Here is a 27,118-nt window from a genome sequence, read left to right on the forward strand (position 1 = left end):
ATAGCATAGATGATTCATGTCTGATACTGAAAAGGAAAAGGGCATATATAGCATAAATGATTCATGTCTGATACTGAGTAAAGTTGTCCATAGTTGCTTCACTTTTATACTTGTTTTGTTTCTACTTGTGATATTAGAGTTATAGGAGTTGGCTTGGTGTTGTGCTTTATGTGATACTATATACATCCTTTCTGCAGGTCTATGCACCAATTAAAGGAGTTGTAAGTTTGAAACATATAATTATGTGCTTTCTTCTTCCACTAAGGTCCTTCTAGGAATTGAGTGTCTAAAATTTAAGAAATGGGTATCTAATCTTTTGAAATTTTGGAAATGTGCAACTCTTAAAATCAATGTTTCCTTGCCCAGGAAATTTACTACCTCAAATAGCATCTATTGCTACAAGTAAAATTGTAGCTGAAATGAGAAGCATTTGTAGCAAACTAATTTAGCTACAAAAAATATTATAATAATATAACTATATAATTTCAGTACTATAAAGTGAAATTTAGTCGTAGCAAGTTTTTGTATATAGCTCTAAACCACGGCTTTGCACAAACTCTTTCCATTCTGTTTTGAAGACTTCTTTGAAGTAGGAATTATAGACTATCACCTTAAACTCTCTACGTATACTTTATCAAATCTAGCAAACTTCTTGAACTTTAAAGATAATTTGGACATCATTGAGAAAATCCATTTAAAAGCATCAATATCTTAATATTATACAATAAGGAACAACCTAATACAATCGATTGCCTATGACGATTGATGCCTACAAATATAGGATATGACATTTTATAACGGTTGGAAAGATAAGTTGTGTCAAAGGTCACAACATCATTAAATTCTTCAAAAGGTGCTCTTGAACTAGGATGAATCCACATAACGTTCTTCAAATATCCTTCATCATCCTTTCGAATAAGATGGAAAAAGTCCTTATCATTCTCCTATATATTCAAGAACATTTTGTTTGTTGCTTCAACATCACCATCACAGAGCCTTAGCCTCCTCCTAATTTTAACGAAGTTTCTGCAATCTCTTTGTGAGAAACCTGTTTTTTGTTGTCCACCATTTTGAACTTCCAACAATCTATGGCTATTGATTGTTCTACGCTTCCAATTGCCTCGTATCTTGAGCAATCATATTCCTTTGGTTATACATCATTCTAATCATGTCTGGAATCAACTCGTGGTTGTGGTCATGTACTACTTGAGTAACTTTCCAAACACCGTTGTTGTCTAATGCTCTTTCTCGCTGGGCAGTCTATCATTTTAGTCTTTTCTGATGTTATGATTTCCTTCCTCTGTCACAGTTTAGTGTCCTATATTTGAGTAACTCACCTCTATCTTTGCTGCAAAATGACCTGAAAAGGCATGAAGTTTTTACCTTACCATATTTTTTGTGTGCATATTCCAAGGATTGAAAACTCTGATATTTTATAACTACAGCTAAACACAGCGTTTGCATTTTTATTTGCTTTGGTGTAATTTTGGCTTAGCAAACCACCATCTTCCAAGTTAGCATGATTAACATCTTCCGTATCATCTTCATGGTATCCTGATTCACCATAATTAACCTCGTCATTGTCACTTGTACAATGTGCAATATTGTAATCCTCTTTTGATGTTCCAAACAAGTCATGCATTGAAATCTCAACTGTAGTTTGCTCATATATCAGGTCAGGTTGCTCATATTCATGGTGTCCATAATCATCCATCTCTATTATGAATACAACACAATAATCAATTTGTTTTTTCACAAAAATAAATCTTGCAATTAACAAATCAGAATATTGGCTGTGCTAATTGCTCAAGAGAAATCATGCAGAGATTTGCATGGAGAAGGTTAAAAAGAAGTTCATTCATGATGAAGCATGCATACTTTTTGACAATGAGTACAGTTTTTGAGAATAAATGTTCTTTGTTACATCCTAAAATAAAAGCGCCTTGCAAGTATATTACTAACTTCTTACAAGCTTAATAATTCTTGTCGAGATGTAATGGTACAAAAGAGTTGCAATTACATTACCAATATATAACAAGCATAAACTAAGCGCGTTGTAAAATCTGTTTTTTTTTTGTATGGTGTACTTCGACGACAACAACAACAACAATAAAGCCTTAGTCCCGAAATGATTCGGGGTCGGCTAACATGAACCATCATATAAAACCGTGAAATCAAGTCGTGTCAGCGACACAAATTCTCTCCCTCCACTCTTTTCTATCCACTACCATATTTTTCTCAATCCTCAATACACTCATATCACTCTCGATCACCCTCCTCCAAGTTTGCTTAGGTCTTCCCCTACCTCTCACCGCTACATCCTTTTGCCACTCTTCAGTCCTCCTAACCGGCGTATCAAGCGCTCTTCGTCTTACATGGCCAAACCACCTTAGTCGGGTTTCCCTCATTTTATTCTCAATAGATGTAACCCCTACTTTTGTCCTAATTATTTCATTACTCACCCGATCCTTTCTCGTATGACCACACATCCATCTCAACATACGCATCTCCGCCACCGACATCTTATGAGTGTGACAGTGTTTCACTGCCCAACACTCCGTACCATATAACAGTGGTCTGATTGCCGTGCGGTAGAATTTTCCCTTCAATCTATTTGGCATGCCGGGGTCACAAAGGAAACCCGTAGCACTCTTCCACTTCGCCCAACCAGATTTAATTCTATGAGCAACATCTCCATCTACTTCTCCATCCGTTTGGATAATAGATCCTAAATACCGAAAGCAATCCGATGTTGTTGTTGTTGTTGTTGGTGTACTTCGACATGCCCGTTACTAAAACATGCATTTTAACAAGTTTAGTAACTTTTCACAGTTTGTAACGGCCTCACCCGTTACTTAAATCCTCTTTTTCTTTACCGTTATTGCTTTTCTCAATCCCTTTCTTAAGGATGTAAGAGCTCAAAAAGTTAATAAAGTTTGGAGTTATTATGCTAACCTTTAATTCGTTTTGAGCTAATTATTAACTTTTTTTTTTTTTTTCGAGAATAGAAAGTATTATTTGGAATAGGTTTTCAGGGGATGTGGAAGTTTTGCAAAACGTTAGAGAGTAAAGTTGAATATTAAAGACACATGTTAAAATTCGAAGATCTTTCAATCAATTAGATAAATTTCAAATTAATGTACACCAATGAAATCTAGTAACGAAAAGTCAGCATAGGATTCAAGGACTTTAGACTATACGTAAGTTACAAAGGCTGAAATTTGTTCCTATTTTTTTTGTAGCTTATACCATCGTTGACAATGATTTTGGTCGTATCCATGTCGACAAAGTTGAGAAAAAAAGATTGAGAAAGAGAGTGAAATAGGAAGCAGCTTAGTTAGGACAAATAGGATTGAGAATGTCTGCTTTGGTGGATTAATGCTGACTTAAATACACAAAACTCCAAAGGAGATGAAATGAACTGTATTTTTCCAGCAATAGGACTTTGATTTGATTTTCAGATCTTTGTGTGCTTAAATTACATTAGTCAACTTTTTTTTTTTTTAAATAAGACTTTTTCAAAATTAACTGTTTAATTCCTTCTTCTAAAATTTTGTTGAACATTATCAAACACTAAAACAATTTTTGATAAATGAATAAGCTGGTCATTTTGTATGATAATTAACTTTTAACTAACACCGAGTAAGGAGTTAGTGATAGTTCAATAATCCTCACTATTAAACTCTCACATTAACGAGTTTAAACTTGTTAAGCTAGTTGGTATTTATGTTTGCGGACCAGTTAATGAGCTTTAAAAAATTAATAAGCCGCAACATGCACTACCTTTTATTTTTATTTGGTTTAATGTTTCTCCAGCCCCCTTAACTTGTCCAAATTGGTCATTTTACCCCTCCAACTCATCGAATGTCCTATTTACCCTCTTTAACTCCATAAAAATGGTATTTCTCACCCCCCTTAACTTGTCCAAATTTGTCATTTTACCCATTCTCAACTCATTGAATATCCTATTTACCCCCATTAACTCTATAAAGGTGGTATTTCTAACCACTTGTGATCCTACTTACCCTCTTAACTCCATAAAAATGGTATTTCTTATCGCTTTATAGTAGTAAAAAAAGTTGAAAACAGAAAGAACGAATAAAAAATACAAATAACAAGAACATTAATATAAACAAGTTAAATACACTATATGTAGGGATAATGTACCAAAATAGGCCTATGATTTTTGGGGAAGTATCAATTTAGGTTCCACTTACAAAATAGCATAAATATAGGTTTAACGTTTAAAAAAAGTTATCAATTTAGGCTTCGATAAAGGATTGTAAGGGGTGAAAAATACCACTTTTATGGAGTTAAGGGGGTAAATAGAACATTCTATGAGTTGGGGGGATAAATGGACAAGTTGAGGGGGTGAGAAATACCACTTTTATGGAGTTAAGGAGGTAAATAGGACATTCGATGAGTTAAGGAGTAAAATGACTAATTTGGACTAGTTAAGGGGGCTCGGGAAGCATTACGCCTTTTTATTTTAAACATTTGGGTCATTTTTTGTATGGTGCATATCATATCATATGTCGTAGAGTTTAATCAATAAGAAAAATGGTCTAATAAAATGAAAGTTTATTATACTAATGAAGTGGTATAAGTATTAAACTCTTTCAGGTATAACCACTAAAGTTGCCGTATAAAAATTCTAGATGGAAGGACAAGAAGTTGATCAGGGACTCTCTGTGCATTTTTTTTAGAATAGAAGGACTGACTAATAAATTATCTAGCCAGAAAAAAACAAACATTCTCCATCTATATAAACTCTAAGCCTACTTCATTCAATTCACAACAACTACCTTTGCTTTCTTTCTTCTTTCAGGTTGAGATATATCATAGTGTCTTTCTTTCTACTTTGATCCAAAAATGGCTTCCAAGTCGGTAGCAAGCATTGCCCTTCTCCTTACCATTAACCTTCTCTTCTTCACTTTGGTTAGCTCAACCAATCATCAGACTACACCTTGCCCCCCACCACCACCACCAAAAGCACCAAAAGCACCATCAAAAGCACCACCACCACCACCATCAAAACCATCGTCACCTTGCCCACCACCACCACCACCACCACCACCAAAAGCACCAAAAGCAGCATCACCACCACCGGCAAAGGAAACATGCCCTATTGACACACTAAAGCTAGGTGTATGTGCTAACTTATTAAATGGTTTACTTGGCCTTGTGATTGGTACACCTTCAAAGACACAATGCTGTCCTCTTCTTGATGGTCTTGTTGATCTTGAAGCTCCCATTTGCCTTTGCACTGCCCTTAAGGCTAATGTTTTAGGTATCAATCTTAATGTTCCTATCTCGTTGAGCTTGCTCTTGAATACCTGTGGAAAGGACGTTCCTGCTGGATTTCAGTGTCCTTAATCTTTCAAATTTGAATTTGAATCCCTGATTGAGTTTTAGTTTGGTTGGTTATATCATTTCCTTGTTTCCACTATGGTTTTATAGTTGTAATTGTTCTTTTTAGTTCGATTTATTTGACATTTCATTGGCCAGGGAACTAGAAACTTGTGTACTTTCGACATTTAAAATAATGCCTACTCTTATTGAATAATACTTAAGGTGTATATGTTTTTGAGATTGTACTTCTCATAATAAATAATATCTCAATTTAGTTCATTGCAAGAGATTATCACTTTTTATGGGTCTTTTTGGATCCAAACTATAAGAATTGTACAAATTGTTCTGGCTGCACCATTAACCCAGAATTGGGTCTAAGGGGTTGGTCACTGTTTCAGCTAAGGACATCTTCAAAGTTTCTAAAAATGAAAGCATCATGAGATAAATAGATAAGTGCATATATAGCATAGATGATTCATGTCTAATACTGAAAAGGGAGTAAAGTTGTCCATAGTTGCTTCACTTTTCTACTTGTGATTTTGAGCGTTAATCCATAGTTGTCCATAATTGTTCCTTTGTTTTTTTACCGTGTATTAGAGTTGCAGGTGAAGTCCTTTGCTCGGTGATGTGCTTTATATGATACTATATATGCAATCTTGCTGCAGGTCTATGTACCAATGAAAGGAGTTGTTGTTGGAAATACTTATTGGAATTAGATCCACAAACCACAAGATCATAAACTCATGTTAATCCATTGAGATCTAAAGCGGAAGCGTACCTGAATCCATAGCGCAGAGGTTGAAGAGAATCAGAGACACCTTAGGTTGATTGGTCTTCTAGGGCTAAAAGCAACTAGCACATCTACACTCGATGGGGGAGGTTGTAGATTTAGAATGCTAATGCCCTAGGGACCATAACCCTATATTTATACTGAAAACCTAATTGTCGCAATTACTAATCTGCCCATCATAGTATTAGTAAATTACAACTGGGTATCTACACATATTTAAGCCCATACCCATTATATATGCCACAGACCCATAAACTAATTTAGATCACTTAATCGGGCTCATACATATGATAGTCCATAATTACAATTATACATGTAAAGCCCATAACGTTGGATTTTAATCCAACAATCTCCCACTAGGCGAAACATGTATATTCCTGTAAATTATGAATCCTTTATGACGTCAAAATATGCTATCATATTTACTATAGGCATATACCAACAATTCCGTCCATTAATCATACTAACATAGAACCAAAGCAGAATCAATCACCTTTAGTGTAACCTTACCAACAATGATCACATATGTTAGCATAATCAAATGACATGAATTAAGTATGGATGTGTAGCATGGAAATTACATGTAATGTGATCTTAACATGTCTATTTCCAACTGGTCCTCATTAGTGAGATCAAGACTATAACACTTCCAGAATGGAATAAACTTAAAACTTTATTAACTGGAATCGGTACCGAATAAACAAACATGTCTAAAACTGAAGAGCATCCAAAATACAAACTCCCACTAAACTCAAATTTTCTTAAGCAATTCAAGACCCAAATGAGCAATATGCTCATGAAAGATAATGGGCAATAATCATTAACTGAGCGGATCCATAGAGTTTGTCCTAATATGCTCATTAGACACCGGTCCATTCTGAAATCTCTACTAGATATTTAATTACTAGTAGAACATAAGTGTTGACTTATTGTCATAATATATTATCTTTCTATATCTGAATTGCAGCCTAATGACAATTTCACAGTCAACCAAAAAACTAGATGCCTCATAATGCGCTACAGATATAGCTGCCATGATGGAAGAAATGATTCACCCATCTAATAAACTGAAATGAACTTTAAACAAAATGAGCATCCGATATAATCAGAATCAGTATACATAATGATCTCTACTTGATTTGACTCTGACATATTATATGCGAGCTTTATTCTATGTGAATAGCGCATGACCTTATTAGCTGCTTTTCTAAAACTTCAAAACTAAAATATTTGCATATCTGCTCATTACCTCAAATATGAATACATATCAGAATGCATACGTACTTGAGCACACAAAAATAATGTATAACTGTTTGGGCACTATTTGAGACTAAAATCGTCTCCTTTAATTATAAGGGTATCACCTGATTTGGAGTTCTCAAATAGAAAAATAAATTTCCTCCCACTGAATCCAAAATATACATAATTATCAAACAAATTCATCTCAAAATCAATGAGACAATAACTTAATGAAATTTGTGATCATAACCAGTTAGCAATGCCATTATAACTTTAAAGAATCTTTTAATGAAGCTAGAAAGAAAGTTTTTCACAAATAATGTCTTCTTTTCGTCTGAAGTCTTTGACAATAATAAATACTTTATATCTTTTCATAATTGTCTTTGAGAAAATTGACAAGATTTGAAAACTCTAAATTAATGGCATCAACCCGCAATCGAGAATTGGAACTCCTTAAGGCATTGATAACTCAATACCATCTTTATGTTCTTAGAGATATACAAAATAATGATCAAACATTGTATTTCTCATTTCTCTAGTGAATTTCACTTTACTGACATTTATTCTTGAGGTTGTTGAGATTGTTCTTCTGGATGAGGAATCATTTAACCATATTTCCCCCCTGCAAGCTCAACATCCTCAAAGAATCTTGAATTACTTGTCTTCTAAATTCTTTTTCATTAATATTCTCAAAATGTGCACCAGTTTGCAAGGTTTCATTATTTTAGAAAACAATATCAAACATATAAAGATTGCCAAATATAAATAAATGTATAGTGTTCATCATAACTAAATTTTGATAAAGACAATTTCCTATTCTTAAACAAACATATTTGAATTTGTTTAAAATAGAAACCAAAATCCACCTAACAGGGTGGTGCAATAAGTCTTCTTCAAATATGAATATACACCGGTCCTCAAATGTAATATTAATATGTATATTGTCAATACTTTCTACCTTAACATTCCCATATAGATGTATCTTTCACTATCAAATGAATGTTAGGTTAGACAACCTCGCACAAACACATCAATATGAATAATAATATCAAAAATATAATTCATCAAGTGTGTTCAAGCATAAAAATTAACCTTAGAACAAAAAAAAAAAGTGTACCTTTCTTTATACGCCAAGCACAGTTTTTGACATGATTCTTTTTATTATGTCCAACTTTATTGCATAAGAAACAAGTAGTTTCTGAATTTTGTCTCTTTTGCACTTTAATGACACAATACATGCATCTTTAATACTTTTCTTAACTTTATCATTTGAAGTGGATGCCTTATAAACACATTCATATCTCGCTTGCTGAAGTATATCCTCTTCTTGCAACTGACACATATATTAAAATTTTGAGAAATCAAGGGAATTGAGAATTCCATAAGACACAAGCCTTTCAATTCTCTCTTGAGAAATGTGTCCTAATCTTTTGTACCACAATAGCAGAATTCTCATAATTTAATTTTCTCTTCATACCACACCACGTGTACTAGGTTTCATTATAAGAAGAAACAGCACTAAGCATATAAAGATAATCATAAATAGATAAAGAACCAGTGCCAATGGTAACTGAATTTTGAAAAAGACTCAATTTCCTATTTCCAAATGAACAATAACCAAACTTGTCCAAAGTAGAAATAGAAACCAAATTCCGTCTAAAAGACGACACAATAAAAGTCTCATTCAAATCTAAATAAGCACTAGTTTTCAAAAGTAATCTAAATATGCCTATTGCCTCTACTTCTACTGCCTTGCCATCTCCCACATAGATGTGTCTTTCACCATCATTTGGCTTTCGGCAGCTTAGGCAACCCTGCATGGACGCGCTAATGTGAGTAGTAGCACCAGAATCTACCCACAAAGTATGTCCAGGTACTGGAGATAAATTAACTTCAAAAAATGAGCCCATCTTATATCCTTTTGACCTTATGACAATTATAGCTCATCTTAAATTTATCAAATTGTGCAATAAGATAAATTACAACCTTATACACGAGCATGTCATTAGACAACTGCAACTTAAAGTGTATTTAACTTAAAAGCAAGATGAGACATCTCTATAATGTGCTCCATAATGTTTCATTTTCCTTATCCTTAATGGTATCATCATGTTCATTCTTTGCAAATCTTTTCTCAATTTCAGCAAAGAAACCTTATCTGTAGATACCTCATAAGTCAATATAATACCCTTAAAACTTATAGAATGAAACATTTCATGATCATTAGACTCATGCAATTTGATCTTCTCACTTCCAATGATGAATTTTATCATTATCAGTACCGGATGTCATTACGACAGTGAGTTAATCAATTCCTAATACAATGCCCAGATCAACAATATTGAGAACTAGCATAATGTTCTCTTTCAAAACTTCATATTGAGAACTAACATAATGTTCTCTTTCAAACCTTAAATAACATCGTTCAATATGCAAATTGAATGAATTATGAGCAAATATAATGGCAGCAAATTCAATAACAAAGAAGTTAACAAGCTCGCATAAGTTATATATATTTGAATTTGGGCGGACAGAAAAATCAAATCATGGCAAATCCCATCACAAGATACCTAGCACGGCATTAATATTTTATCTTTGGACAAAAAATACTAACTCGTAAGTAGTCATCTTGTTGTAGCAATCAAATATTAACAATAAGTCCTGTCAAATAATAAATCATCTTTGGACAAATTTATTATTCACATGGAAAACTAGATAATTGTTACATATTTATTGCCACAGGTGTGCATGTAATTCGGCCAAATATTAGCCTTCCTTTGGGCCGGGTAATATCCGCATGAATTACAAGACACACAAAACCGAATAGATGTTATATATCAAATTAATCTCCACAAGAGAGCCCACTTTGGCGGGATGTTGCTTAAACTAATTTATATAAAACGTCTATAACCATGAATTGAATACAGATGAGACAAGTATACATAATTGACCATAAAAAAAACTTTAATATTTATATATTGTCATATGTAACTTAAAAACCAAAAATATTTTGACAATATATAAATATTTAGTCATAACAAACTCTCATAATAAAAGTATGGTCATCGAAACTAAATAACTGCATAAAATGATTATGCCCAAATTATTTTTTCTTTAATTCACATAATCGCCCAATATTATATATTTGTCTCAAATAAAATCACAAAAGTTTATTATCAGAAAATTGGGCAAATAAAAAAAAAAAATCAAATCAAGGTTAATCTCATTATAAGACACCTATCACAACATTAATATTTTGTCTTTGGACATAAATATTAACTTGTAAGTGGTAATCTTATTGTATCAATCAAATATTAACAATAAATCATATCAAATAATAAACATATCTTTGGATAAGTTTAATATTTACATGGAAACCCAAATAATTGTTACATATTTAATTGACATCTATACCATGATTTGAAATTTTTTAGAACTTAAAACCGAACCATAAATCAATTTCAAAATCAAAACATTAATGTTTAATAAATACAAAAGTTATTACAAAAATGTTGTAACCGAAACACTAATGTAAGGAATAAATTTTGAAATTGTTACAAAACTTTATTACCAAACCATAAAGAAATAAATACTGAAGTTATTATTAAAATTTATAACCAACACATGAATATGAGGAAATAAATACCAAAATTGTTACAAAAATTTATAACCATTAATGTAACCGAAATACCAAAGTTGTTACAAAAACAATTGTAACCAAAACTTTAATTTGATCAAAATACCAAAGTTGGTACAAATATTTTTTTTTGTAACCGAAATATTAAAACACAAAAACTTCAAAAGTCTAAAATTATGAAGTTTTTATGAATTAAAAACAATATAAAAGACATTAATATCTAAAAATTTTGATTTGTAATAAAACAAATCAACTGAAAAGTTTGAAGAGTTCATCAAATTAAAATCTTTGAATCAATGTTTAAAACCTCAAAAATAAAAATAGATATCATAAGCGATTCTCAATCCATAACATACAAGTAAAAAAAAACTTGATCCAAAAGCAAGACCATAAGATTTTTCCATGTTTAGAAACAAAGGAAAAAAAAACGATGTACTGAAGACATTGATAAACTAAAACATAAGAAAACCAAATTTAAAAGAATATTGATATTCAATTGAATGTCTCTGAATCAATTAATATTGATTCCTAAATCGTTAGCATAAGATTGGCGAAAACCAAAAGAAAAACCTTTCATCGAAGTAAAATAAAATCTCAATGAATCTACCATGAGTAGCTCTGATACCACTTGTTGGAAATACTTATTGGAATTAGATCCACAAACCACAAGATCATAAACTCATGTTAATCCATTGAGATCTAAAGCGGAAGCGTACCTGAATCCATAGCGCAGAGATTGAAGAGAATCAGAGACACCTTAGGTTAATTGGTCTTCTAGGGCTAAAAGCAACTAGCACATCTACACTTGATGGGGGAGGTTGTAGATTTAGAATGCTAATGTCCTAGGGACCATAACCCTATATTTATACTGAAAACCTAATTGTCGCAATTACTAATCTGCCCATCATAGTATTAGTAAATTACAACTGAGTATCTACACATATTTAAGCCCATACCCATTATATATGTCACAGGCCCATAAACTAATTTAGATCACTTAATCGGGCTCATACATATGATAGCCCATAATTACAATTATACATGTAAAGCCCATAACGTTGGATTTTAATCCAACAGTTGTAAGTTTGAACTATATATGTCCTTCTAGGAATTGAGTTTCTAAACTTTATGAAATGAGTATCTAATCTTTCTAAATTTTAGAAATATGTGCAACTCTTTAAATTCAAAGTTTCCTTGTCGAGGAAACTCATGCCCTGTCCACTATATCAAATAGCATCTACTGCTACAAGTAAAATTGTAGCTGAAATGAGAAACATTTGTAGCAATTGGCTACAAAAAAAAAAAAAAAAATTATGATAATATAATTATATATAATTTCATCACTACAAAATGAAATTTAGTTCGTAGAAAGTTTTATAAATACAAACCACGGCTCTGTATAAACTCTTTCCATTCTGTTTTGAAGACTTCTTTGAAGTAGGAATTATTTTAACGAGTTAAGTAATTTTTCACAGTTTGTAACGGCCTCACTGTTACTTATACCCCCTTTTTTTTAACGTTATTGTTTTTCTCAGTTCCTTCTTACGGAAGCAACCACTTAAACAGTTAATGAAGTTTAGGGTTGACAATCTAGTTTTAATTCGTTTTCAGTCAATTATTAAGTTTTTTTTTTAATAGATTGGAAGAGGTTGCAAAATGTTAGAGAACAAAGTTGAATATTAAAGACACATGTTAAAATTAGAAGTTCCATTTCAATCCATTAGATAAATTTCAAATTAATGTAGCATTTTGTACACCAATTAAAAGTCAACCAACAGGGTTCAAGAACTTCAGACTATACTATCGTTGACAATGATTTTGCTCGTAGGCTGATTGGAAATTTGTTCCATGGAATGTTCGATGCAGACAAAGTTGAGAAAAAAAAAGACTGAAAGAGAGTGAAATAGGAAGCAGCTTTGTTAGGACAAATAGAGATGAGAATGTCTGCTTTGGTGGATTAATGCTGACTTAAATGCACAAAACTCCAAAGGACATGAAATCAAACTCTATTTTTCCAGCAATAGGAGTTTTGATTTGATTCAGATCTTTGTGTGCTTACATAGTTGTTTTATCAAACACCTCTACACTTGTAAGAAAAGGTGCTTAAATTACATTAGTCAACTTTTTTTATTTCAAAAAATAAGACTTTTTCAAAATTAACTATGTAGTTCGTTCTTCTCAAATTTTGTTAGTTAAAGTAAAATTTTATACAAAGAGCATCTCTATCTCTAGTAAAATATGACAAGTTCATTGAACATTCTCAAACATTAAAACAATTTGTGATAAAGGAATAAACTTGTCATTTTATATGATAATTAACTTGTAACTAACCATGTTCCGAGTAAAGAGTTTAACTTGTTAAGCCGGTTGGTATTTATATTAATGAGAGTTTAAACTTATTAAGCCGGTTGGTATTTATATTTTCTGACCGGTTAATGAGTTTTAAAAAATTAAAAAGCCGCAACTTGCACTACCTTTTATGTTTAAGGCGAAAGGACCTAGTGACTTTGAAACTCCACACGACGTGTATTTGGATTATAAATTAAGAGACATGAACTCTCTTTTGGATCCACATGATGTATGGTTTTTACATAATTACATAAAAGGGCGGTCCGGTGCACTACGCGTCTCTGCTAAGCGAGGGTTCGGGGATGGGTCTGACCATAAGGGTGTACTGGGGGCAAGTCTTTTCCTGCCATTTTTTTTTACAAGAGGCCGCTCCTAAGACTCGAACCCGTGACCTCTCGGTCACACGACAACAACGTTTTACATAATTAGATAATTTAAAAAAAAATATATTCACAAATAAAAGTTTATAAATAGATGATGTTTCTAATTAGTCCTGGTAACATGCACATAGTATTTTAAGGGCTAATTACCAATCTATCCCATTTGAGGGGCCATTAACATATTTGACAAACTTCCCTTTCATTTTGCTAAATTAGACACTTTCAACCATTCTGGACAAAAATACCCTAAACTCCTCGAACCTCCTCCTTTTCATTTCTTTCAAATTTTTACAACAAAATTCAATAATTCAACCCAAGATTTAAGCATATTCATACATTATTCAAGTTCATATAAGTATTCTTTCTTCATTTTACATACACATTATTCAAGTACGTAGTTGGTTAGTTGAATGTTTTCTCGTTGAATCCGTCATTTCTGATTTTCTATATTTTTGTCGCATCGGCGGCAAAATTGCTCCTGTCGCATCTGCGATAAAATTGCTTTTGTCGCATATGCGACAACTGTTGTTGCATTTGTGACGAAATTCATCGCATCTGTGACAATTTTCATCACAAATGCGATAAAAATGGAGGAAAATGATGAAAATTGAAATGATACCGTTACACATGAAGAAAGAGGCAAGACCAGCCAGAAATGCAGACGTATAAGCTACCATTTCTACTGGAAAGCTTAATCTGTTTTGTGTTTCCTTTTCAAAATTTAGAATACTTCAATAATCTCAAAATCGCTAATGAAACCGAACTCATCACACATATTCCTGAGATCACCAAATTCAAAGGACATTCAAACAAATATTTCATCTCTACTTTTGGTTTTGGTTGTGGCTCTCTTTGACTTTTTTCTATTTTGGTTTGGGATGGCGAAGAAGACGTTGAGAGTCTGAGGAAGAAGGTCAACTGAAATAAGAGTATTCTTGTTTAAAGTGGATGAAAGTGTCTAATTTAGTAACATGAAACGGAAGTGTGTTGGACCCCTTCAAATGGACTAGATTAGTAATTAGCCCGTATTTTAAAGGCCCATCTTAATAAAAATGCACAAGCTATACGTCTAATCACCTCAATACATGTAAACTTTAACACTGTCAATACATGTAAAAAGAAAAATGATAAAGACAACTCTCTCTCTCTAAACATGATTACATTAAGCACTTTCTCTCTCTTATATGTCTTTGTAGACTTTAGCATTAGATTGTACACATAACATTACCTCATTGTAAGTCAACAGAAATAAAAAATCTCGCAAGTCTAACCCATTTATGTTATTGTTATTTTTTCAAAATTTACATACCTATATATATAAAAATTTATAACTTATTTTTTACTTTGAAAATTGTATTTGACTCTCCCTAGACTATAAACAATAAAATCTCTCAACAGTATTATCATGATTTTTGTTAATATCGGTATCATTTGATTTATTTAACGAGCAATGAAAAAACAATTCTGGAATAAAAATTCTATCGAGCAGAGCAACATGTTTTGTAAAAATGGATAAGTATTTAGTTCATTTAATATAAGTAACATTTAAAATGATTAACTTTGAATAAAAAAAAATTAAAACAAAGAAATTTTATTAACTTAAGAACATTACAATAGTATGCATTGACAAGAGTAATTTCACTCCTAACATTGACAAGTTATGTCAATTTGAGAAATAATTCATCAAATTGTCTTTTTGGTCATGAGTATTATCATCTACACTTCACATGTGCATTATTTTATCAAGATCACAAATATATGATTAGACGGAAATTTAAAAAATAAAAAATAAAAAAATATTGTATTTTGTACAAGCTGGACAAAAAAATTCAAATATTTCGCCAAATTTATAAATATTAATTTTGAATTTTATTATTAAATCAAAAAAAATATGAAATCTATTTTTTTAGAACTAACTGATATATGCAATTGGTGTAGAATAAGAAATAAAATATTTGTGTTTTATAATAATGTCTGAAATTGATTCAACTTGCTGCCAACGTTATGTGTAAAATTGCACCATTTTAGACGTTAAGAGTAAAATTGGTCCTAGTTCACATTATCCTTTTTATAATTTGTTTGTTGATTAATTTAAAACATGTCAATAAGCTCACAAAACCTTCTTCAAATTTCTTTCATCATCCTTCCGAATCAGATGGAAAAAGTCCTTATCTTTCTCTTGTATATTCAAGAGCATTTTGTTTATTGCTTCATCATCACCGTCACTGAGCCTTAGCTTCCTCCTACTTTAACGAAGTTTTTGCAATCTTTTCGTGAGAAACTTGTTGATAACAACCCAAAATTATTCTTGAATAAGGAATAAGGAAAAATTAATAGAAATAATGGCAAACCATTATTTCTTCTAAAAGAGATATTTATGCATGATTAATGTGGAATTAATGATAATTAATGCAGGGGCGAATATGCAAATAATGAGGAAAAGAAAGGAGTCTCTAGCATTATGCCGCGCCACGTGGACCATGGCGAGATACGCCATAACGAGATACGCTCAATGAGAGCGAGTAGCGGAGACCCGCCATAGCTCTCAAGGAGAGCGTACATACGCCTTGACGGATCAAAGAATACGAAAAGGCGCCTTTATTACCATCCATGAATGAGAATAAATACAATTAAATGGCAATTAATAGCCATTAAAGGGGAATAAAGACTTGACTGTTCGAATACCTCAACTCTGAGGGTTTCAATGCTAAATACTGTGATTAATGGAGAATTGATAGCAATTAAAGACGAGTAATGACACGACTCTTCACCTGCTTCCCCATTAATGCTGAAGGTTACAAAAACCTATATAAATACCCCAGCTTCCTAGGATCAAAGGTACACTTACTGATTCTCTACTTTTGTGCTTACAGTTTATTCTCAGAAATATTACTGACTTTGGCATCGGAGTGTCCCCGGCCGATCCCAACGGCGCCTCACAGGGAAGTGCTCCGATCAAGGATTTTTCCACAAGTTATCAATTGGTGCGGTGAAGGTGGAGCTCTAACAAACAGAAGATCACAAAATCTTGATTGTATAGAGTTTCACAAAGAATAAAACAATGGAGTCAACAGAATAGAAATCACAATCTCAAACTTTGGCTCAATCAGTACAAACAAATCTATCCAAAGATACAGTTCTCCATATATTAGTGGGAAAGAGTTTTCTACATTAAATCTGGAATTTTATGATGAAAAAGATAAGTTTCCTCCCCTTTTTTATTCCATTTTTAATTAAATAAAATTGAGATCCCTCACTCTTATAAAGTGCTATGAATATTATTACATGTTATTATGATAAATCTAATAAACTGTGAAAGATGAAGTCATAGACACAAATCTTTCATTAAATCTTGCATGCTTACTATGCCCTCATATTTTTATGCATGACAAGTATAATATGATATTATTATTGAATTAGTACAAACGCATGTATAAGACCCGTAATCTTGGGATTTATAAAAAAATCATCAATTCAATGTGATTTTGTTATTTGATATTAAAATATCATAAAAGGGCTCATGTAATTACAAATGATTTAGATCTGGTCGGTCTTTTGGATGAACATGCATATAACTATTAGAAGAAATTACAAAAAAAAAATCATATTTGGTTTTTCTTTGTACAATTCACCATCTATATATGGCTTTTCTCCTATATAGTACTTTTAATATCAGAAATTCATATTTTTGAATATTGTTTTGTCAAACAGTTATTTCATTCCCTTTTTTACAAGGATGTGTCTATTCATATAAAAACTGTTTATTTGACATTGTTAGAATTTCTGTTACCAACACAAGAGACTTGAAAATATTGAGTCTATTTGTAATTATCCTGTAATTGTCCCTAACTATTAAGACCATTATGGGCTGATGAATTACCAAATGGGATAAACAAAACTTTCATGTCCTGAGCTAACTACAAAATAGTGCAAGTGTCGGTTTCGGATCATAACATTAATTTATGCAAAATTCTTAGGATATACATGAGAATTCCTTAAAGATTGGAGGATTGTATGTGAAGGTAGGTGAGAGTGGATTTTGAGTAATTCCTTACACTCCAAATTGGAGGAGAATCATGGTACATGTATTTTTCTTCCAAAATTACCCTTTCTCTTTTATTTTATTCGTACAAATGAAATGATATAAGAGTAATTTTATATATAACTATATTATTAAATCATCACTTACCTTTCTTTAATTACACCTCATTCAAATGAGGCTTTAATGATCTCTGAATGCCATTAATGTATGGATGCACAATATTAATTGCAAGTAAATAGCAACTATGTAAGATATCTTACCCAATATAGAATGTCATAACTTTTATGACGTTTAAAATAAATATGCTATCTTGGATATTAATGTGCATTGAAATACAAAAGGACATTGTTCTTAAACCATTCTCATTATAGTTATTTATTAAGAATTCATTATGATATTCATGTGCAGTAGCAATCTTTATGGTTATGACCGTTATACGTGATATTATTATTAAAACAAGCACGATTAAAATTCTATTATGAATTTGTTTGACATATAATATTTACTCGGTTTTATCCTTTGACTAAGTTCATTCTAGAGTCAGGGACCAACGTGAAGGAATTATTAAGTTGATTCCAAGATGAACTAAAAATTCCATAAAGAGACATTGCATTATACATGATATTTGCCAACAAGGCCAATGCAAACAGTCTTTTGCTATGAAGTATGTTCCGTGGATCAAGCCACTGATCCCCAAGGTAAGTGAATATAGCTTTTATGCCTTACCACAATCTTTTAATAATGGAAAGGGTATGCCCCACTTCTGGAGTTCTTTCAGTGCTAACCCACAGGTACAAGGGAATTGCTAATAATGCAACCAGTGCCAAACACTAGTATGAAAAATAAAGCTCAATCCAGAGAAGTGTATATTCAGAGTCACTTCAGAAAAATTCCTTGACTATGTCATTAGCAAAAAAGGAGTTAGAGCAAATCCAGATAAAGTAAAAAGCCCTGCGAGGAAAAAGGTGAAAAGAGCGCCTAAATAAAAGCCCTGCGAGGAAAAAGGTGAAAAGAGCGCCTAAATAAAAGCCCTACGAGGAGAAAGGTGAAAAGAGCGCCTAAATGAAAGCCCCACAAAGGGTGAGAAAGATCCAGAGGTTGAACGGGCGGATCATCGTACTAGGAAGATTGTCAACAAGCATTTCAAGGTACAAAACAATTCCTAGCAGAACCACCCTTGATGAGCAGACCAATTTGAAGGGGAGACCTACATTTGTATCTATCTGTCATGGATAAAGCTATGTGCACCGTGGTTATTCAAGAAGAAGAAGGTCAGCAGTTCTCCATCTATTATGTTAGCAAAATGTTAAAGGATGCGGAGACAAGATATTCGAAGCTAGATAAAATGGCTCCCACGGTTGTGACAACATCCATCCGCGTTAAACCATAGCTCCAAGCATAACCTCAACATGATCGAGATCAAGATCAAAAACTGGCTTTACCATCATGATTCAACATTGAACACACGAATGATGAGATTGAAAGGCGAGTGCATGCCACTCTGGATAGACAAGAGAACAATGCAGAAAGATACACCATCCAGTTAACAGGAATTCGCCATTCACAGCGTGAATCATGAGGTACGAGGCGGAAAAAATGATTAAAGCTTCCAACTTGCCACAATATAAAAGAAAAGAATCAATATAAGCGGGACATTACATATCCCGAACCCAAAGGAGGGGAGCATGTAACTGTTGGAAGAAACGCCAAAGCGTACTACAGGTTGGCCACCACACTGAAGCTTGCTGGGAGCTGGAAAACTAGATAGCTTTGTCCAGAATAACAAATAACAAGACGACAAGCAGAAGACAGATCCCAAAAAGAAATTTAAAAGTGTCATTAATGTCATAGCAGATGGACCAGTGTATCAGCCACCCATGGAAAAAGCAAAAATATCCGTTCTGGATAAAACATCCCTCAATTGCCCCTTTTGCAGAAACAGGTCCAATAATCTCTCCACATACAGATGCGTTGACAATTGAAGGATGGGAGATGAAATGAAGCGAGTAATGGTAGACACGGGCAGTTCTTGCAATGTCATCACCATAGGTGCATTCGCCAAACTCAAGGTTGATCCGATCCAAATAGAAACAACCATTGTTGACATCATGGGAGTGACAGGTCACACTATCCGGACCAAAGACCAGGTAAATTTGGAATGCAAGCTGGCGGATGATGATCAAGCGTGGATTGGTGATCTGGAGTTCTATATTATGAATGGACAATCAGCTTATAACATCATTCTTGGGCGGCCGTTCATCTCAGAGGTTGCAGCCCTAATTTCCATCCGTCGTATGACAATGTACATTCCCACCAGCAAAGGAGGAATAATGATTAGCGGGAACCAAAAGGCGGTTCAAGAGACCTACTCGGCGTCGCTATCGATCCGCCCACAATTCAAAGATGACGAAGGTGAGGAAGATGAACTTGTCACTACAGCTTTGGGCGACACAGAAACACTCCTTATTGCTGATGGAAAGCGGGTGCGGATCGCCAAAGGATTAAAACCTGAGATCAAGGAGGATGTTACGAAAGTTCTCATTGAGTCTGAAAGCTTATTTGCATAGGAGAATGAGATCCCAACAGGAGTAAGCCCAGATGTGATTACTCATAAGTTAAACATCATTGAGGATGCGGTTCCAGTTGCTCAGAAAAGACGGAACCATAGGCCTAAAAATCAGTATTTTTACATATTCTTATATGTGCATTAAACTGTTATAGTATCCTATATTTTATAATTTATTCTTTCTCGCCATACTTCTTATATTCATTTGCCTAGCTTTTATTCCTGATATACGCCCAGTGGCTGGCGAATGAAAAGTTCCACAGACGGATCAATTACCTCAAAGATAGGACAATTGATCCCCTTTCCACAAAGATAAGAAGCACAGACCCTCAGGAACTTTCAAATGAGCTCAACTCTCTCCTCAAAGACAGGAACAATATTGGTCACCATCAAAAGCGGGTTAAAATTATCTCAAACATGAGAAAATTACACCCTAAACTTTCTCCTCAAAGATAGGAGAACAATAATCTCAGCGACGGATCGATCTACCTCAAGATAGGAAACAATTGATCGTCGTCAGAGACAGAGTTAAAACATTTCTCAGACGTGAGAACTTTACACTCTCAAATACTCTTCCCAAAGAAGAGTCTCAAGACCTGGCGGCAGATCGATTCACCTCAAAGATAGGAAGCAAATCGATCGCCTAAGGCAGCTTAACTTCCTCACCAGGAATAAAAGCTTCTAACCTTCACAAAGGTTCACACATTGGGGTATGGCTGGCCACCTACCCTAAACAATCGGATAAATCCTAAACCAGATTCTAAAAAGTTACTTGCTAAAAGATATAATGCATTAGTAAAAATAGTTCTGGAAAGAAAAGGGTTCATCCAATAATGAAGCCTCGTCTTCATCTCCAAATAATGAAGCCTCGTCTTCATCTCCAAATAATGAAGCCTCGTCTTCATCCAAGTAATGAAGCCTCGTCTTCATCCAAGTAATGAAGCCTCGTCTTCATCTCCAAATAATGAAGCCTCGTCTTCATCCAAGTAATGAAGCCTCGTCTTCATCTCCAAACAATGAAGCCTCGTCTTCATCAAAGTAATGAATTCACGTCTTCATCATAGAAATAACGAAGTCTCGTCTTCACAAATGCAAAGTAAAAACACTTTGGAAAATGAGTAAAGGCTAAAAAGTCAAGTGCCTAGAGTGCCAAAACCCTCCACAAAATGCACAAAAGTCCCTAAATAGCTGATCATTCTTACTGATCCCTAAGGTCGGGTCATTCTCCTCAATATGACAGAACTGAAGAAAAAAAGTCCCTAAGGCGAATCATAATCCTATGCGGTAGGAACAAATGGTCCCATAAAGGGCGGGTTATTCCATTTCTAAAAGAAATATAACTCTCAAAAAGCCCCTAGAGGCTAACAATGGATACAGCTGACCACCTATTCACGAAGAAGAAAAAAACCCCTAAAAGTGCATCATATCCATATATGATCCCATCTAGGGCGGGTCCACTTTCCTCCAAGATGGAAAAATAAAACACCATTTAGACAGCCCTAAAGAGCTTTTTATACCTTTAGGGGGGGCTTCTGATAACAACCCAAATTATTCTTGAATAAGGAATAAGGGAAAATTAATAGAAATAATGGCAAACCATTATTTCTTCTAAAAGAGATATTTATGCATGATTAATGTGGAATTAATGATAATTAATGCAGGGGCGAATATGCAAATAATGAGGAAAATGAAGGAGTCTCTAGCATTATGCCACGCCACGTGGACCATGGCGAGATACGCCATAACGAGATACGCCCGATGAGAGCGAGTAGCGGAGACCCGCCATAGCTCTCAAGGAGAGCGTACATACGCCTTGACGGATCAAAGAATACGAAAAGGCGCCTTTATTACCATCCATGAATGGGAATAAATACAATTAAATGGCAATTAATAGCCATTAAAGGGGAATAAAGACTTGACTGTTCGAATACCTCAACTCTGAGGGTTTCAATGCTAAATACTGGGATTAATGGAGAATTGATAGAAATTAAAGACGAGTAATGACACGACTCTTCACCTGCTTCCCCATTAATGCTGAAGGTTACAAAAACCTATATAAATACCCCAGCTTCCTAGTATCAAAGGTACACTTACTGATTCTCTACTTTTGTGCTTACAGTTTATTCTCAGAAATATTACTGACTTTGGCATCGGAGTGTCCCCGGCCGATCCCAACGGCGCCTCACAGGGAAGTGCTCCGATCAAGGATTTTTCCACAAGTTATCACTTGTGTTTTATTGTCCACCATTTTTAACATCCAACCATCTATGACTATTGCTTGTCCTTAACCCTGCTATATCAAACGCTTCCAATTACCTCTTATCTTGAGTAGTCAGATTCCTTTGACGATACACCATTCTAATCATGTCTGGAATCAACTCGTGGTTATGTTCATGTGCTACTTGAGTAACTTTCTAAACACCATTGTTGTCTAATAGTCTTTCTTGCTGGACAGTCTATCCTTTTAGTCTTTTCTGATCTTCTGATTTCCTTCCTTTGTCACGGTTTAGTGTACTATATTTGATGAACTGAACTCTATCTTTTCTGCAAAATGACTTGAAAATACATAAACATTTTACCTTACTAAATTCTTTAATCTTTGAGTACCCAACGAGTTCAGTCACAATGTTATTCACTCGATATTTGATATTTGAATTTTTCTTTCCCAGGAAATCCACACCAAGACTCTAATTCAACTGTACAATGCTAAACCACAAAGGGCTCTTGGGAAAACTCGCCTGAAGTTTCAACTTGAAAAACTCAAGACAGAGGCCACTTGTTACGTTATTAGTAACGAGAGTCTTCTCTTAGGGCGGCCATGGATCCATGACAACCGTCCAAGGATTGAAAACTCAGATATTTTGTACCTACATCTGGACACACTACCGCGTTTGCGTTGTTATTTGCTTCAATGTAATCTTGGCTTAGCAAACCACCATCTTCCAAGGTAGCATGATTAACTTTGAGTATCATCTTCATGGTATCCTGATTCACCATAATTAACGTTGTCCTTATCACTTATACAATGTGCATTGTAATCCTCTATTGATGTTCCAAACAAGTCATGCATTGAAATCTCAATTATAATTTGCTCATATTCCTCCATTGCAGGTTGCTCATATCTATAGTATCCCGAATCATCCATCTTGGTTATGAATACAACAAAACAACCAATTTGTTTTTTCACAAAAATAAATCTTCCAATTAACAAATCAGATATTGGCTGTCCGAATTGCTTAAGAGAAATCATGTAGAAATTTGCATGAAGGAGGTACGAAAGTTCATTCATGAAGCATGCATACTTTCTGACAATGATTAAATTTTCGAAAATAAATGTTTTTTTTGTAACGGGCTAAAATAAATAGGGCATTGCAATTTTACCTAGATGTAACGGGTACAAAAGAAGCACGTTGTAATTACTAACTTCTGACAAGCTTAACACTTCTTGTTCAGATGTAACGGCACAAAAGAGTTGCAATTACAGTATCAATATGTAACAAGCATAAACTAAGATGGTTGCAAAATCTTTTTTTTTTTGGTATCATGTACTTTGACATGCCCCTTACTAAAACATATATTTTAACAGGTTTAGTAACTTTTCAGAGTTTGTAACAACCTTATCCGTTACTTAAACGGCAATTTTTTTTAAGGTTATTGCTTTTCTCAAAGGCTCAAAGAAATAATAAGGTTTGGGCATGCTAATTTTTAATTCATTTTCAGCCAATCTGTGGAAGTTCTGCAAAATGTTAGACAGCGAAGTTGAATATTAAAACACAATAAAATTCGAAGATCCATTTCTCAATTAGGTAAATTTCAAATTAATGTACACCAATGAAATCTGGTAATTAATGAAAAGTTAAGTATCAGGGTTCAAGGACTTCAGACTATACGTTATTTGGGTTAAATTTGTAGCTCATGTTACATGGTTGACAATGATGAAGATATTTATCTTTTGTAGGCTGATTGGTACGACATCAATTTGTTCCATGGATAGTCTTATCGATGTGATTACTGAAGCTTAGTTAGGACAAATAGGAATGAGAATGTCTGCTTTGGCGGATTATGCTGACTTAATGCACAAAACTCCAAAGGAGATGCAATGAAATGAACTGTATTTTTCCAGCAATAGGAGTTTTATTTGATTCAGATGTGTGCTTACATGATTCTTTTATCAAACACTCTACACTTATTAAAAGGAAAGGTGCTTAAATTACATTAGTCAACCATTTTTTATTAACTATTTAGTTTCTTTATCTAAAATTATGTTAGTTAAAAGTAAATATTAACTTTTGACTAATGAGTATCTCTAGTGAGGGGTTAATGAAAGTTCAATAATCCCCATTATTAAACTCTCACATTAATGAGTTCTTAAACTTATTAAGCCCGTTTGTATTTATATTTACTAACGGGTTAATAAGTTTTAAAAAACCAAAATGCCTTAGCATGCACTACCTTTTTTTTATCATTTTTTGCAGTAGATATTGTATGATTGAGTGGTTGTAGAGTCTAATAAAGAAAATGGTCTACTTGTAATAGAACTACTAAAGTTGCCCTATGAGAATTCTAGACCGAAGGGCTAAGTAGTTGATTAGGGACTCTATACTGCATTTTATAGAATAGAAGGACTGGTTAGTATAATATAATAAGGGACTGATAAATTATTTATCTAAGAAAAAATCAACATTCTCTATCTATATAAACCCTAAGCCTACTTCATTCAATTCACAACTACCTTTTCTTTCTTTCAGCTTGAGATCAAAGTGTCTTTCTTTCTGCTTTGATCCAAAAATGACTTCCAAGTCAGTAGCAAGCATTGCCCTTCTCCTTACCATTAACCTTGTCTTCTTCACTTTGGTTAGCTCAACCGATCATCAGACTACCCCTTCCCAATCACCACCACCACCACCAAAAGCAGCGTCACCACCGGCAAAGGAAACATGCCCTATTGACACGCTAAAGCTAGGTGTATGTGCTAACTTATTAAACGATTTACTTAGCCTTGTGATTGGTACACCATCAAAGACACCATGCTGCCCTCTTCTTGATGGTCTTGTTGATCTTGAAGCTCCCATTTGCCTCTGCACTGCTCTTAAGGCTAATGTTTTAGGTATCAATCTTAATGTTCCTATCTCCTTGAGCTTGCTCTTGAATTTCTGTGGAAAGGATGTTCCTGCTGGATTTCAGTGTCCTTAAATCTTTTAAATACTTCTTCTCCCTTGTTTCCATTGTGGGTTTATAGTTGTACTTCCATTTCTATGGCATTTCATTGGCGAGGGAACTTGAAATTGTGTACTTTTGTCATTTAAAATAATGCCTATTCTTGTTGAATAATACTTAAGCTGTATTTGTTTTTGAGATTGCACTTCTTATAATAAATAATATCTCAAATTTAGTTCATTTCAAGAGATTATCACTTTTTATGGTCTTTTTGGATCCAAACTATAAGAATTGTACAAATTGTTCTGGCTGCACCCATTAATCCGGAATTCGGTCTAAGGGGTTGTTCACTGGTTCAGCTAAAGACATCTTCGCGTTTCTAAAAACGTGCCATAAAACTTGTACTTTGGAAAATGACAAGTGCATATATAGCAAAGTTGCTTCAGTTTTGATTTTTGTATAACAAAAGAGAAGTAAATATATATACATCCTTGCTGCAGGTCTATGGACGGACCCATGAAAGGAGTTACCAAAATGATCAGTTTGAAGTATATATGTGTTTTATTCTTCTAGGAATTGAGTTTCTAAACTTTAAGAAATGAGTATCTAATCTTTTTAAATTTTGGAAATGTCAACTCTTTAAAATCAAAGTTTCCTTGCCCAGGAAACTTATGCCCTGTCCACTACATCAAATAGCATCTATTGCTACAAGTAAAACTGTAGCTGAAATGAGAAACTTTTATGGCAAGTTAATTTAGCTACAAAAAAAATATTATGATAATATAATTATATAATTTCAATTACTATAAAATGAAATTTAGTCGTAGAAAGTTTTTATAAATAGCTCTAAACTATGGCTCTGCACAAAGTTTTCCAATTCTGCTTTGAAAACTGTTTTGGAGTAGGAATTATAGACTATCCCCTTAAACTTACTACATATATTTTTTTTTTTGTCAAATTTAACAAACTTCTTGAACTTTTCAGACAATTTGGACATCATTGAGTGACTTTAGACAAGTGCATATATACCAAACAGAGGGATGCATCTTAAACAAAACTCTCAAAGACAAATTTATATCTGATTTGTAAAAAAATTACTTCATTATAAAAAAGAGATGAATTTTTAAATCCTTCCTAATTTAAATGATTAAATTACATAAAAACCTAATACATAACTAATTAAAGAGAAATGTTTAAGGCGAAATGACCCGTTAACTTTGAAAGTCCACACGACGTGTGAGAATAGTCACAAGACGTGTGGATTATAAATTAAGAGGCAGAATCTCTCTTTTGGATCCACACATATAAGAATCGGGCCCAGTCCCGTCGGGACGAGCGGACGTCGCGCGAGCGTATATTTGCTAAAATCCACTAAACACAATTTAAAGGCTTATAAAGCCCAACTCTTTATATATCCTTGGAAACTTTGATAAGTTTCGCACTTAGGATAGAAAAAGAGCTCTTAAGAGCAAAGATACAATTTATAAATATACCCACACATATTAAACCCATTTTCTCACAATCCCTTACACCAAGTAAAAGCCATTTCCCACAAATAATAGTGTCCGATGGAGGCCTAGGCCTAACGCCTCGGTCAGCCTTGGAG

General features: G+C 33.7%; 2 protein-coding genes across 3 annotated transcripts; both read left to right on the forward strand.

Moving 5' to 3' along the window:
* The first annotated feature begins 4,752 nt into the window (after window positions 1–4,752).
* Window positions 4,753–5,638, forward strand: LOC136220254 (pEARLI1-like lipid transfer protein 1). The gene has a single exon (XM_066008057.1). The coding sequence runs from the start codon at window positions 4,873–4,875 to the stop codon at window positions 5,374–5,376; it is 504 nt and encodes a 167-aa protein (XP_065864129.1). The 5' UTR covers window positions 4,753–4,872; the 3' UTR covers window positions 5,377–5,638.
* A 15,806-nt stretch (window positions 5,639–21,444) lies between these two features.
* On the forward strand, window positions 21,445–25,710 carry LOC136220241 (14 kDa proline-rich protein DC2.15-like). 2 transcript variants are annotated; one of them, XM_066008028.1, is made up of 2 exons: window positions 21,445–21,473; window positions 25,167–25,710. In XM_066008028.1, exons 1-2 carry the CDS (start codon window positions 21,445–21,447, stop codon window positions 25,546–25,548), a joined length of 411 nt encoding a protein of 136 aa, XP_065864100.1. In that variant the 3' UTR covers window positions 25,549–25,710. The 2 variants fall into 2 exon arrangements, with proteins under 2 accessions (XP_065864100.1, XP_065864101.1); XM_066008029.1 differs by lacking the exon at window positions 21,445–21,473 and having other exon boundaries at window positions 25,111–25,710.
* Window positions 25,711–27,118: the final 1,408 nt, after the last annotated feature.

Source organism: Euphorbia lathyris, chromosome 2 (genome assembly GCF_963576675.1).
Source record: "Euphorbia lathyris chromosome 2, ddEupLath1.1, whole genome shotgun sequence".
NCBI lineage: Eukaryota > Viridiplantae > Streptophyta > Magnoliopsida > Malpighiales > Euphorbiaceae > Euphorbia > Euphorbia lathyris.